Source organism: Hypanus sabinus, chromosome 23, assembly GCF_030144855.1.
Source record: "Hypanus sabinus isolate sHypSab1 chromosome 23, sHypSab1.hap1, whole genome shotgun sequence".
Lineage (NCBI taxonomy): Eukaryota > Metazoa > Chordata > Chondrichthyes > Myliobatiformes > Dasyatidae > Hypanus > Hypanus sabinus.
Window position 1 is genome coordinate 21,148,957 of NC_082728.1, and position 11,443 is coordinate 21,160,399.

At 39.1% G+C, this 11,443-nt stretch overlaps 1 protein-coding gene across 3 annotated transcripts in view; it reads right to left on the bottom strand.

The window, feature by feature from the left end:
* The window catches only part of LOC132380025 (archaemetzincin-2), a 67,703-nt gene extending 56,279 nt beyond the window's left edge, over positions 1 to 11,424 (bottom strand). For 2 of the 3 annotated variants that reach the window (XR_009507613.1, XM_059948500.1), the window contains exons 1-4: positions 11,273 to 11,423; positions 5,856 to 6,152; positions 3,917 to 4,090; positions 347 to 475 (exon numbers count right to left, since the gene is read on the bottom strand). Coding sequence is in view for 2 of the 3 variants with exons in the window: in XM_059948500.1 (XP_059804483.1) it covers positions 347 to 475; positions 3,917 to 4,090; positions 5,856 to 6,138 (586 nt within the window). In the remaining variant the exon portion in view is untranslated. Of the gene's footprint in view, positions 1 to 346; positions 476 to 3,916; positions 4,091 to 5,855; positions 6,153 to 11,272 lie in introns of all 3 variants that reach the window. The other variant, XM_059948501.1, reaches the window with a different exon arrangement.
* Positions 11,425 to 11,443: the final 19 nt, after the last annotated feature.

An 11,443-nucleotide genomic window follows, 5' to 3' on the forward strand; every position in this document is an offset into this window, starting at 1 on the left:
GGCGCCTTTTCTTTATTTTTTCTCTTCATATATACTGTATCGTTATTAATCACTTAGTTATAGTAACCTTTATAAATTGTACTCATTTAATCGCTTATGGTGTACTGTCTGTTTTTTGGCGAGGCGGGGACATCACACAGCATCCACACCAGCTGATTACCCAGTTTGGCAGGGCCGAAGGCTGCTCCCCCTAGACGAGAACGAGCTGAGCGAGCCTGAGGTGACCGAGGGGGTTACATGAGTGAAACTCCATTATAAAAGACATGAGTGTTGCATGAGAATTATAAAAGTTAACAGGAGCAAAAGGCACAGGAAGTAGGAATATACAAGCCTTGAGAATCTTTACCTTCTGTGAGGGATGCCTGTCCAAAAACAAAATTCCATGAATCTTCTGGATAAAGATCAATCATTGTAATTCCAACAATGCAGAAGGCATCTTTGGGCTTTCTCTTCTTTAGATATTTGAGAATACCACCTAAATCAAAAGCAAGAGCTTTAAAAAAGCAGACTTATAAGAATCACACTGGCAACAAAATACAGTGGTTAATTGGGTCATCAAGGCAGCTGCTTATTTGGGACACTATGCCGCTTAATTAGGTCAAGAGGCTGTTGCTTAACAGTTTCTAACTAGAGTCAGTTATGTGCACTTACGTGGCTATTAGGCACATCATGCTTAAAGAGATCAGTTTTTAAAACAGAATCAGTTGCATATGTTTATGTTCATAAAGCAGTGATTTTTGTCACTGATAGTAGGCAAGAAATTAGCAGGAAGACAATTCAGAGCTGTTTTGTTCACTGTGGTTTCAAGCATTCAGGCCTGGAGGTGCCAGAAACTGCTGGAAACGAAAATGAAACAATTTCGCTACTTCAACAAGTTAGAAATTACGAAGAATTTGAAGGTATTGACAATCATCTTGAATGTTACAAGAAAAATGAAAATCCAGGTGATGTAACTGTCAAAAGTACTGTATGAAGGCAATCCATTATAGGCACTAGGTGTCTGTGCTGATTTTGATTATTTAGTCAATTAAAACAACACCAGATGAATTTTTGTCAGTAACTACTAGGCACTGGCACACAGTTTTAAAGTACTGTGGTAGTATTGGCAATGTACTAATTTGTTCTGTATGTTTCACTTAAGTGGTAGTTTGTCTTTTTTTTATATACTTCTTAATCAATTCTATAAACTCTTGGCTAACTGGGGCAGCCACTCAATTGAGCCAAAACATACGAGTCCCAGTTTGTCCCAATTAACTGAAAACCACTGTATTTTAGATACTGCTAAAATGTATAAGTCTATTCACAAACAAATCTGCATTAATATTTAAGAAAATATTTAAAAGAACATTTGCCCTTGCTCTTCAATCCAACATTGTATCCCTACTCAAATTCTTTACATTGTTTCCCAATTTTGCCAGAAGCTTCATCCAGATGATTAAGGTACATGGGATCCATAGTGACTTGGCTATTTGGATTCAAAATTGGATTCTCACAGAGATCAGATAGTAGTGGTTGATTTGTCTTAATCTGGTTGAAGGTGTACTTCTAGTGGATTTCTTCAGGAACCAGTACTGATGCCTCTGCTGTTTTGTATGGAAATAACTAACTTGGATGAAAATGTAGATGAGTGGGTTAGTAAGTTTGCAGTTATCATAAGGATTGGTAGCAACGTGGATTGGATAGAAGATTGCCAAAGGATAGAGTGATATAGATATACACAAGCCCAAAGCATGATCGATCCACCCTTGTGCTCAACAGTTGGGGAGGTGTTCTTTTCATGAAGTTCTGCACCTTTTTTCTCCAAACGTACCTTTGCTCATTGCAGCCAAAAAGTTTTATTTTAACTTCATCAGTCCTCAGGACTTGTTTCCAAAATGCATCAGGCTTGTTTAGATGTTCCTTTGCAGACTTCTGACACTGAATTTTGTGGTGAGGACACAGGAAAGGTTTTCTTCTAATGACTCTTCCATGAAGGTCCATGAATTTGTGCAGGTGTCGCAGCACAGTGGAACAGTGCACCACCACTCCCGAGTCTGCCAAATCTTCCTGAAGGTCCTTTGCAGTCAAACTGGGGTTTTGATTTGCCTTTCTAGCAATCCTACAAGCACTTCTCTCAGAAAGTATTCTTGGTCTTCCAGACCTCAACTTGGCCTCCACCATTCTTGTTAACTGTCATTTCTTAATTACATTACGAACTAAGGAAATGGCTACCTGAGAACGCTTTGCTATCTTCTCATAGCCTTCTCCTGCTTTGTGGGCATCATTTATTTTAATTTTCAGAGTGCTAGGCCCATGGCTGCTGATTGTTGGGACAAGGTTTGAGGAGTCAGGGTATTTATAAAGCTTTGCAATTTGTATCACCTGACCTTTCCTAATGATGACTGTGAACAAGCCTTAGCCCTTACAAGCTAATTCAGGTCTGAGACCTTGGTAAAAGTTATCTGAGAGCTCAAATCTCTTGGGGTGCCCAAACTTTTGCATGGCACTCCTTTCCTTGTTTTCACTCTAAAATTGTACAAAACAAAAGTAATACACTAATCTTGCTTAAAATGTTTAAAAGAATGTTTCATCTTTATGACTTTTGGAGAAAAGTTCATCTTCTACTCACTTAACTATTCACAGTAACAGAAATTTTAACCAGGGCTGCCCAAACTTTTGCATGCCACTGTTTAGTCTAAGTTCCTGAGTACCATGCAAATAGTCTCACTTGGACTGCAGCAGCAGGCAAGCCTACCCGATGCCTTGTCCTCACTATGACCAAGGACACACTGCTGCTCGTTGCCTGTCTCACCACCAAACAAGGGAAACCGCCCTGCGGCATCTCACATTATCAATGTCCAACAGGGTCTCACCATCACAAGAGAAACATCCACAACAGTCGCTCATGGTTACATTGCACACTGCTTTCATGCACCAAATCTGATGTCTTCGAAAAGCAGGCCACAGTCTTCACCCAGGTCAGCTCCTCTGAACATTCCCCCAGCCCATCCACCAGCTCCTCCCGCTCATGGCTCGTCTGCCAGCTCCTCCTTCCCCCCACCTCCCCAGATTCAAAATGCCTAAAACTGGAAGCATGCACTGGTGTGATTCAAGACTGTCAGTCTTCAGTACACAAGTGTAATGGAGAATATGTAGGGCAAGCTTTTTTAAAAAAGGAAAGTGGCAATGCACTGCTTGGGTGGTGGAGGAAGCAGGCATGATAGAGGCACTTAAGAGGCTCTTAGGTAGGTGCCTAATTATTCAATATAAGGATATGGATCATGAGTAAGCAGGAGGGATTTGTTTAATTAGATATTATTAGCTTAGTTCACAGAATAGAGCACTGGAGTAGGCCCTTTGCTATACTGTTCTATGTGCTAAAGCTCCTCCCAGTGCCAATCTACATGCTTTAACTCAAATTACTGCTCATGCTGAAAAAGGCTTTTAATACTCCAAACACAGAAACAGTAGAAATTGAATGGCAGGAAATGAACATGTGATCCATTAGTTTTGCTCCACAACACTGTGACCACTGCAGTCTCTGCACTACTCTCACCATTTCAGAATATTATGTTTAAAGAGCCTACTACTACTACTCAGCAGTGATAAGGTAATAAGTAGGAGACTTCTCATTTAGGGGTTCAGATACAATCTCATAAAATTTAGAAACTGAGGGAAATTGAGAGCTTTTTTTTAATATATTGGAAACCAATGCTACTTTCTATACAACACAAATCCAGCTGGCTCAATTTATCTAAGTGCCATCCATAAGCAGGCACAAAAAAAACACAATGGCTCCATTTATATCTTTTTAATTTATGTAAAAATTTTAACTACACTTCATAGTAGATTAACAATAACACTGGGATAACTGAAATTATTTCTAATGTAAGTTCATTCAGATAATGTATCAGTAAAAAATGCCAAGTAATAGTACCTGTATGAATCTGCAGATTTTCTGAATATTTATTCATACGGAACATACAACCAATGTGTGATACCGAAATTGGTTCCTGGAATTTCACCTTCAGCCCAAAGAAAAATGCCTCACAATATTCTTTTAACCAATGTATGTACATATTGGTAGTTGCCTCCGAGTCACCAAATGAACCTGAACATACAACATAAATTGTATAGAAATTCAAAAGTTTGAAATCAAATAAAATTCTTAGTTAACCAGCTAGTCAAAGATCATTGAAACTTCGTCCAATTTCATATTAAAATACTTAAACTGAAACCATTCATAACTTAAAATGTAATAAGATACCAAAATAATTTAAGCATAATCTTATTACATTTGTTATAGCTTATCTACAAATAACTGGTAAGAACATATAAATGTTTTAGTTAAGAATGCAGGGAAGAATAACATTTACAACAAAATTGTGAACCACAGCCACCTTCAGTAAATAAATAATGCAGTCTTATTTCTTGTAAACAATTACATAAGCCAAGGCTTAATGCTAATACATTTTCTCATATGTTCACTATCCTGGAATTGTTAAATAGAATGCCGTTAAATTTAAATATCCGTTAGCCCACTTGGTCCAGTCTCTTTTGAGTCTTAAAATATTTTCTGTGAAATTCACACACTTACATGGTACAAGCTCTGGTTTTAATTGTCATTGACAATGAATACAGACTAAATTGCAGTGAATTCCAATTCCAATTTTGAACTTACTTGAATCTTATGTACTACCGTCCTTACTTGCAGAACTATTTTATAGTATACAGCATTTCTGTTTTTAACAAACTAAGTTCCTTAACACTTAAAAATTTGAAGTCTGTCCCAAGCCTTATAGGCTCATCAGGCCAGTGCTTATGGCGGTTTCTGTGCCATGAAGCAACTGAGAGTATGAGACTCTCCCCCCGGATAGGATGCCAGTCTATCGCGCTTAACACTTAGATACCATAATTTATCTATTCATTTTCTAAATTGCAGAAACTCACTTATTCACAATTATGGTATCAGTCAAATGTCCAGGCATTTCACTGACTACTTGATTTCCTTAAATCCCTTTACAGACTTTCTGAGTGCACATGAAACCACTTAGTTTTATCACAAAAGTTTCAAAATAAGAGAATTCAATATAGGTCCAAATCAACTGAATACACCAAGAGCAAAAATATCCCATCAGTATCTAATTCTTCCTACAACACACACAAAATGCTGGTGGAACACAGCAGGCCAGGCAGCATCTATAGGGAGAAGCGCTGTCGACGTTTCTGGCCAAGACCCTTCGTCAGGACTAACCGAAAGGAAAGATAGTAAGAGATTTGAAAGTAGAGGGGGGAGGGGGAAATGTGAAATGATAGGAGAAGATCGGAGGGGGTGGGATGAAGCTAACAGCTGGAAAGGTTATTGGCGAAAGTGATACAGAGCTGGAGAAGGGAAAGGATCATGGGACAGGAGGCCTCAGGAGAAAGCAAGGAGGGGTCCTGTCCCATGATCCTTTCCCTTCTCCAGCTCTGTATAACTTTCGCCATCACCTTTCCAGCTGTTAGCTTCATCCCACCCCCTCCGATCTTCTCCTATCATTTCGCATTTCCCCCTCCCCCCACTACTTTCAAATCTCTATCTTTCCTTTCGGTTAGTCCTGACGAAGGGTCTCGGCCCGAAACGTCGACAGCGCTTCTCCCTATAGATGTTGCCTGGCCTGCTGTGTTCCACCAGCATTTTCTGTGTGTTGTTTGAATTTCCAGCACCTGCAGATTTCCTCATGTTTGCTCTTCTAATTCTTCCTAACTGTTTACTTTTGCAAATCAATGCAGCTTCAGTTTCTAATACTTTATTTTTGATTTAACCTCTGTTCAAAATCAAAATAATTTTATCTTCATTCATTTAATCTAATTGAAATAATTTTACAGAATCATACCAATGGTTTGAATGTAAATTACATTCTTCCGAGGAACTGGTGTTTTCCTGTGTGGGTTGTTGTAAAACGTGTAAAAATCTTGCTTTGCTTCAGGGTGACTACGGATCCAATCGGACTTTGATTGTAACTCAATAGGTTTGAAAAGAATACTTTTTCCACGCAGTGCTTCTTCTAGGAATCTTTTCACACTTGGGCTGTATTTCTGGTACAAGTCAATAAGGTCCTTATGATTAGAAATTAAAGCTGCTCTCAGCACCTCTTCACTGTGTTTGATTGTCTCCATTGGAAAAAAAATGACTACAAAACAAAATTAAAACTCTATTAATTTCATTAGTTAGCTTCAGTTCCTTTCGTCTTTGCATAAACATTAAGCAACAAATAATTTTGCACTTAAATTCTTCATTTTGTATTCAATTGTGTAAATAATCTATCCATTGAGTTGATCAACAAATACTAACCTTATTATAGCATTGCTCAAATCATACAGCTCTTCTCCGTACTGAATCACAACTTATTGTCTTCTTACTTGGATTTAAAGCTCTTAATTTCTCCTTAATTTATGAATAATGGATAGGCAAGACTCATACACTCCTCATTCTTAGTGTGACTTACAAATGATTCCATACCCAAAATATTCTATTCAAGATAAAAGAGTCTACAGATGTTTGAATACAGAACAAAAAACAGAACTCTGATAATGACTTACATGTTGCCTCTACAGATGCTGTTTGACCTGCTCATTATTTTTACGTGGGTTCAATTCTTAACACTCTACTCTCAGTTATAGACGTCACTTGAGTACAAACATCTTGGCCAACTTCAACTTTGCACTGCAGTTCTGAGACCTTATTTATGCTGCCAAGTGGACCAAAAAGAATTGGATGCATTATTTCAAAGAAATGTGTTACACACAGTATTTTGAGTTTGTCAGCAAATCCAAGATCCCACGAACTTCTTTGACAGTGCCAAGAATAATCCAGAGGCAAAAATTATAAAGGACACTGGTAAATTTGATAACAATTAGTAAACATTTCTCAAGGCCTAGGTATTAGACATGATGAACCTGAAACTATTGAGACATCCTTACCCACTTGGCAAACAATTATGCATTTATCACTGGCTTTAAATAGCATAATGGTAATGGCCTGTACATGCGTCTGGGAAGAGTAATGATGCAACAGGTTGTTCAGGAAAATTGTCTTAATCAGTATTGGATATCCCAACAAGCCAGTGTGCAACAAGAACTCTATTAGGGAATCAGTCAGGGCAAGTAATAGAAATTTGTGCCAGGGAACACTTTGTATCTAGTGATCAAAATCCCAATAGTTTCAAGGTAATTATGGAAAAAAATAGGTCTGGTCCTCAGGTTGAGATTCTAAGTTGGAGAAAGGCCAATTCTGATGGTATCAGTAAAGATCTGGCAAGTGTGGATTGGTTCAAAGTTCAAACTAAAATTTATTATCAGAATACATACACGTCACCACGTACAACCCTGAGATTCTATTTCTGCAGGCACACTTAGCAAATCCATAGAAAAGAAACTATAAACATCAGGAACTGTTAGCTGTAACCAAACTGTGTAAATGCAGATATAAATAAATAGCAATAATGAGCATGAAGTAACTATATAACAGAGTCCTTAAATGAGCGTAGGTCTCCCCTTTTGTTCAACAAATTGATGGTTGAGGGGTAGTAACTGTTCTTGAAGCTGGTGGTGCAAATCCTAAGGCACTGTACCCTCCACCTGATAGCGGCAGCAAGAAAAGAGCATGACCCGGGTAATGAGGACCTTTGATGATGGATACTGCTTTTCTACGGCAACGTTTCATGTAGATGTGCTCAATGGTTGGGAGGGTTTTACCCAGGATGTACTGGGCCAAATCCACTAGCTTTTGAGGGACTTTCCACTCAAAGGCATTGGTGTTTCCATACCAGGTGTAACGTAGCCAGTCAGTACACTTTCCACCACACACCTATAGAAGTTTGCCAAGGTTTTCAATGACATGTTGAACCTCCATAGACACCTGTGGAAGTAGAGGTGCTGTCATGCTTTCTTCAGAATAACATTTATATGATGGGTTACAGGATAGGTCCTCTGAGATAGTGACTTCCAGGAATTTAAAGTTACTGACTGACCCTCTCCACCTCTGATGACTACCAGCTCATGAACCTCTGGTTTCCCTCTCCTGAAGTCTACAATCAGTTTCTTGGTCTTATTGACATTGAGTGAGAGGTTATTGGTATTAAACAATTTAGCCGAGTATTCAGTCACCCTCCTGCATGCTGATTTATCACCCCCTTTGATACAGCCCACAAAAGTGGTGTCGTCAACAAACTTGTATATGGTGTTGGAGCTGTAATTGAGAAGGTCCCACATGGAAGGTTGGTTAAGGTTTAGTCATTCAGCATTCAGGATGAGGTTATAAACTGGATTGGATACTGGATTTGTAGGAGAAGCCAGAGTCATAGCAGATGTTTGCTCTTCTGACTGGAAGCCTGTGACTAGTGGAGTGCCGCAGCGATCACTGCTGGGTCCATTGTTGTTTGTCACCAAGATCAACAATTTGGAGGATAATGTGGTTAACTGGATCAGCAAATTTAAAGTTCAAAGTACATTTTATTATCAAAGTATGTATAAATTATACAATCTTGAGATCTGTCTGCTTACAGGCAGCCACAAAACAAGAAAAACCCCAATTTAAAAAAGACCAATACCCAATGAGAAGAAAAAAAACAGAATCAAATCATGCAAACCATAAAGCAAGCATCAGCATCCAAAACAAAACAGTCCATAAACTGGAAGCCCATCGCTAAAATTGTCCAAGCACAGGGGCTTCCCCTGAATTTGAGCCTGGGCCTCGCTACAGCAATAAACTTTATGCCACTGCCAGCCCAAACCCAACCTTTCCAAATCAGCACATTTAGATGGATCTATCCTGATTTAGGAGGATGGGCTCCAAAACAGCTCCGTTTCAGCTTTTCTCCACTCTTCTCATTCCAACCACATCTCCAGAGTTTGCAGATGACACAAAGATTGGGGATGCAGTGGACAGCAAGGAAGACTATTAAAGCTTGCAGCGGGATCTTGACCAGCTGGAATAGTGGGCAGAAAAATGGCAGTCGAAATTTAATGCAGACAAGTGTGACAAGGTGTTGCACTTTGGGAGGGCCAACCAGGGTATTTCTTACAGAGTGAACAGTAGGTAACTGAGGAGTGCAGTAGAACAAAGGGATCTGGGAATACAAGTCTACAATTAATTGAAAATGACATCGTAAGTAGAGAGTTGTTAAGAAAACTTTCAGCACATTGGCCTTTAGAGATCAAAGTACTGAGTACACAAATTGTAATGTTAACCTGAAGTTGTACAAGATGTTGTGGAGACCTAATTTGGAGTACTACATGCAATTTTGATTATCTACTTTCAGGAAAGATGCAAATAAGATTAAGAAAGTACAGAAAAAAATTATGAGGATGCTGCCGGGACAGGAGGACCTGAATTATAAGGAAAAATGAATAGGTTCAAACTTTATTCCTTAGAATGTAGAAGATTGAGGGGAGATTTGATTGAAGTATAAAAAATTCTTAGGGGGTAACTGCAAGCAGGCTTTTCCCACTGATGTTGGGTTAGACTACAACTGGAGATCATAGATTAAGGGTAAAAAGTGAAATTTTAAGAACACATGGGGAAATGTCTTCACTCAAAGGTTGGAATGAGCTGCCAGCGCAAGTGGTGGGTGTGATTTCAATTTCAATGTTTAAGAGAAGTTTAGATAGGTATGTGGATGGGAGGGGAATGGAGGGTTTGGCCTGGGTGTAGGTCGATGGGATTAGTCAGTTTAAATGGGGTTCAGCATGAACTGGATGGGAGGAAGGGCCTGTTTTCTAGTTTTCTTTGACTCTAGTGCTGTCACCTCACAGTTCCAACAACCTGGGTTCAGTCCTGACTTCATGTACCCAGAATTACCATATTCTTTCAAAGGATTTCCTTGGGTTATTCCACTTTTCTCCCACATCCAAAAGATGTGCTAGTGTGTAGGTAAAATGTTCTTCCAGTATCAATATTGTTCTAATCACTCCTCATTGATAGCAGCACATCTTTCTCAAAGAGGCTTCTCACTCACAGCCTGAAGCACTGCAGTGAAGTTTTAAATGTAAAAATCATGTTTAAAGAGCACACTCCCTGAAACACAGAATTAAAAAATACAAAACACTGGAAGCCCAGGTACAAGGTCTTGACTCAAAATGATGGTTTACATCTTTTGCCTCCATTAATTCTATTTGACCTGATTCTTCAAGTAACGTTTTTGTCATAGGTAATCTTTCTGAAAGAAGATCAATTTCTTTAAGATTATTGACCCCACCAAATACACCCCCTTCATTCGTTAACATCTTGCACTCTGCAGCTGTTGACCTGTTCAGCTGTGCCCTTATCTCAAGCTTTGTTAAGCTTTGTCAAAGAAACAACAAATACGCACAGGACTACAGTTTAGACCTGAGGAGCTTAAGTGAAATTTGTTCATCCATCAATGAGTTCAATCTCACTAGATTTCTTCGCCCTCATACCCTTCCTTATTTTTCATTTCCTGTGGAGGTAGGTTCTTTGACTGATTTACTTACTCAATAAAATTTTGGCATTCAATTTAGAACTTCCTTATCGTTCATATTTTAAAATATTCCTACGGAATCTGTTAATTTTTACTTGAGGCATTCCTGCTCCCTCACTGGATTATTTGTGAATTATTTTTCAGTTGTCAATAATTTCAGATATTGACATATTTTATAACTTAAGACATTACTGAAAATCTTTTAAGTATCTTGACAGCATCAATCCAATTTGCCTGTGATTTCAGACTTAGGGATGTTAGCTACCAAATGAACCACAAGAATGAATGTCATAACTGAAACCAAAACGAGCGTTTATGCAAGTGGAAAAGAGTTCTCGATGTTAGAGAGGTGGGTGATAATTTTCCATTCTTATGGGGTGAATAACTTATACTTGACAAACCCAACAAGTTGGGCACCACCGTGGAAAGAGAATTAACGCTTGTTAATTGTTAACCAGTGGCGAAGGTTCTCGGCCTCGCTTCCAGTGGGTATTATTACCTCTCCTGCTGGACGTTTCTAGCACTTTCTGAGTTCGTAAGTAATAAGCCCGGTATATCGCGAAACTAAAAAGATAAAAACTCAACAAATTAAAGCAGCATTTTTCTTCGCTGCACCACTTTCAGGCTAATAGCGACCCATTTTAAATCAAACCTATTGTTAATAATTTAGCTGATAATAAATTTATCTTTGAAACCTATTCTTAATCGCATCTAAGAATTTCGATACTCCTTCCCTTCAGCAAGAGACTATCACAGCATGACTTCACCAGGTGCTACACTAACATGCATTTAAAATAAAAATCAGCCCTGACCTCAAGCGCTCCACAAGTCGTCACCTTTGCGAGGCTCTCTCAGCGGTCTTCAACGCGAAAAGAGCGCCTCAACCCGGCTCCATTACAGCGTTAACGCCACCGCCCGGTCGAGCGTCGCGTCATCGGCCGGTAACCACCAATGAGCGTGGAGCACCGGCAGGAGGGATGAGG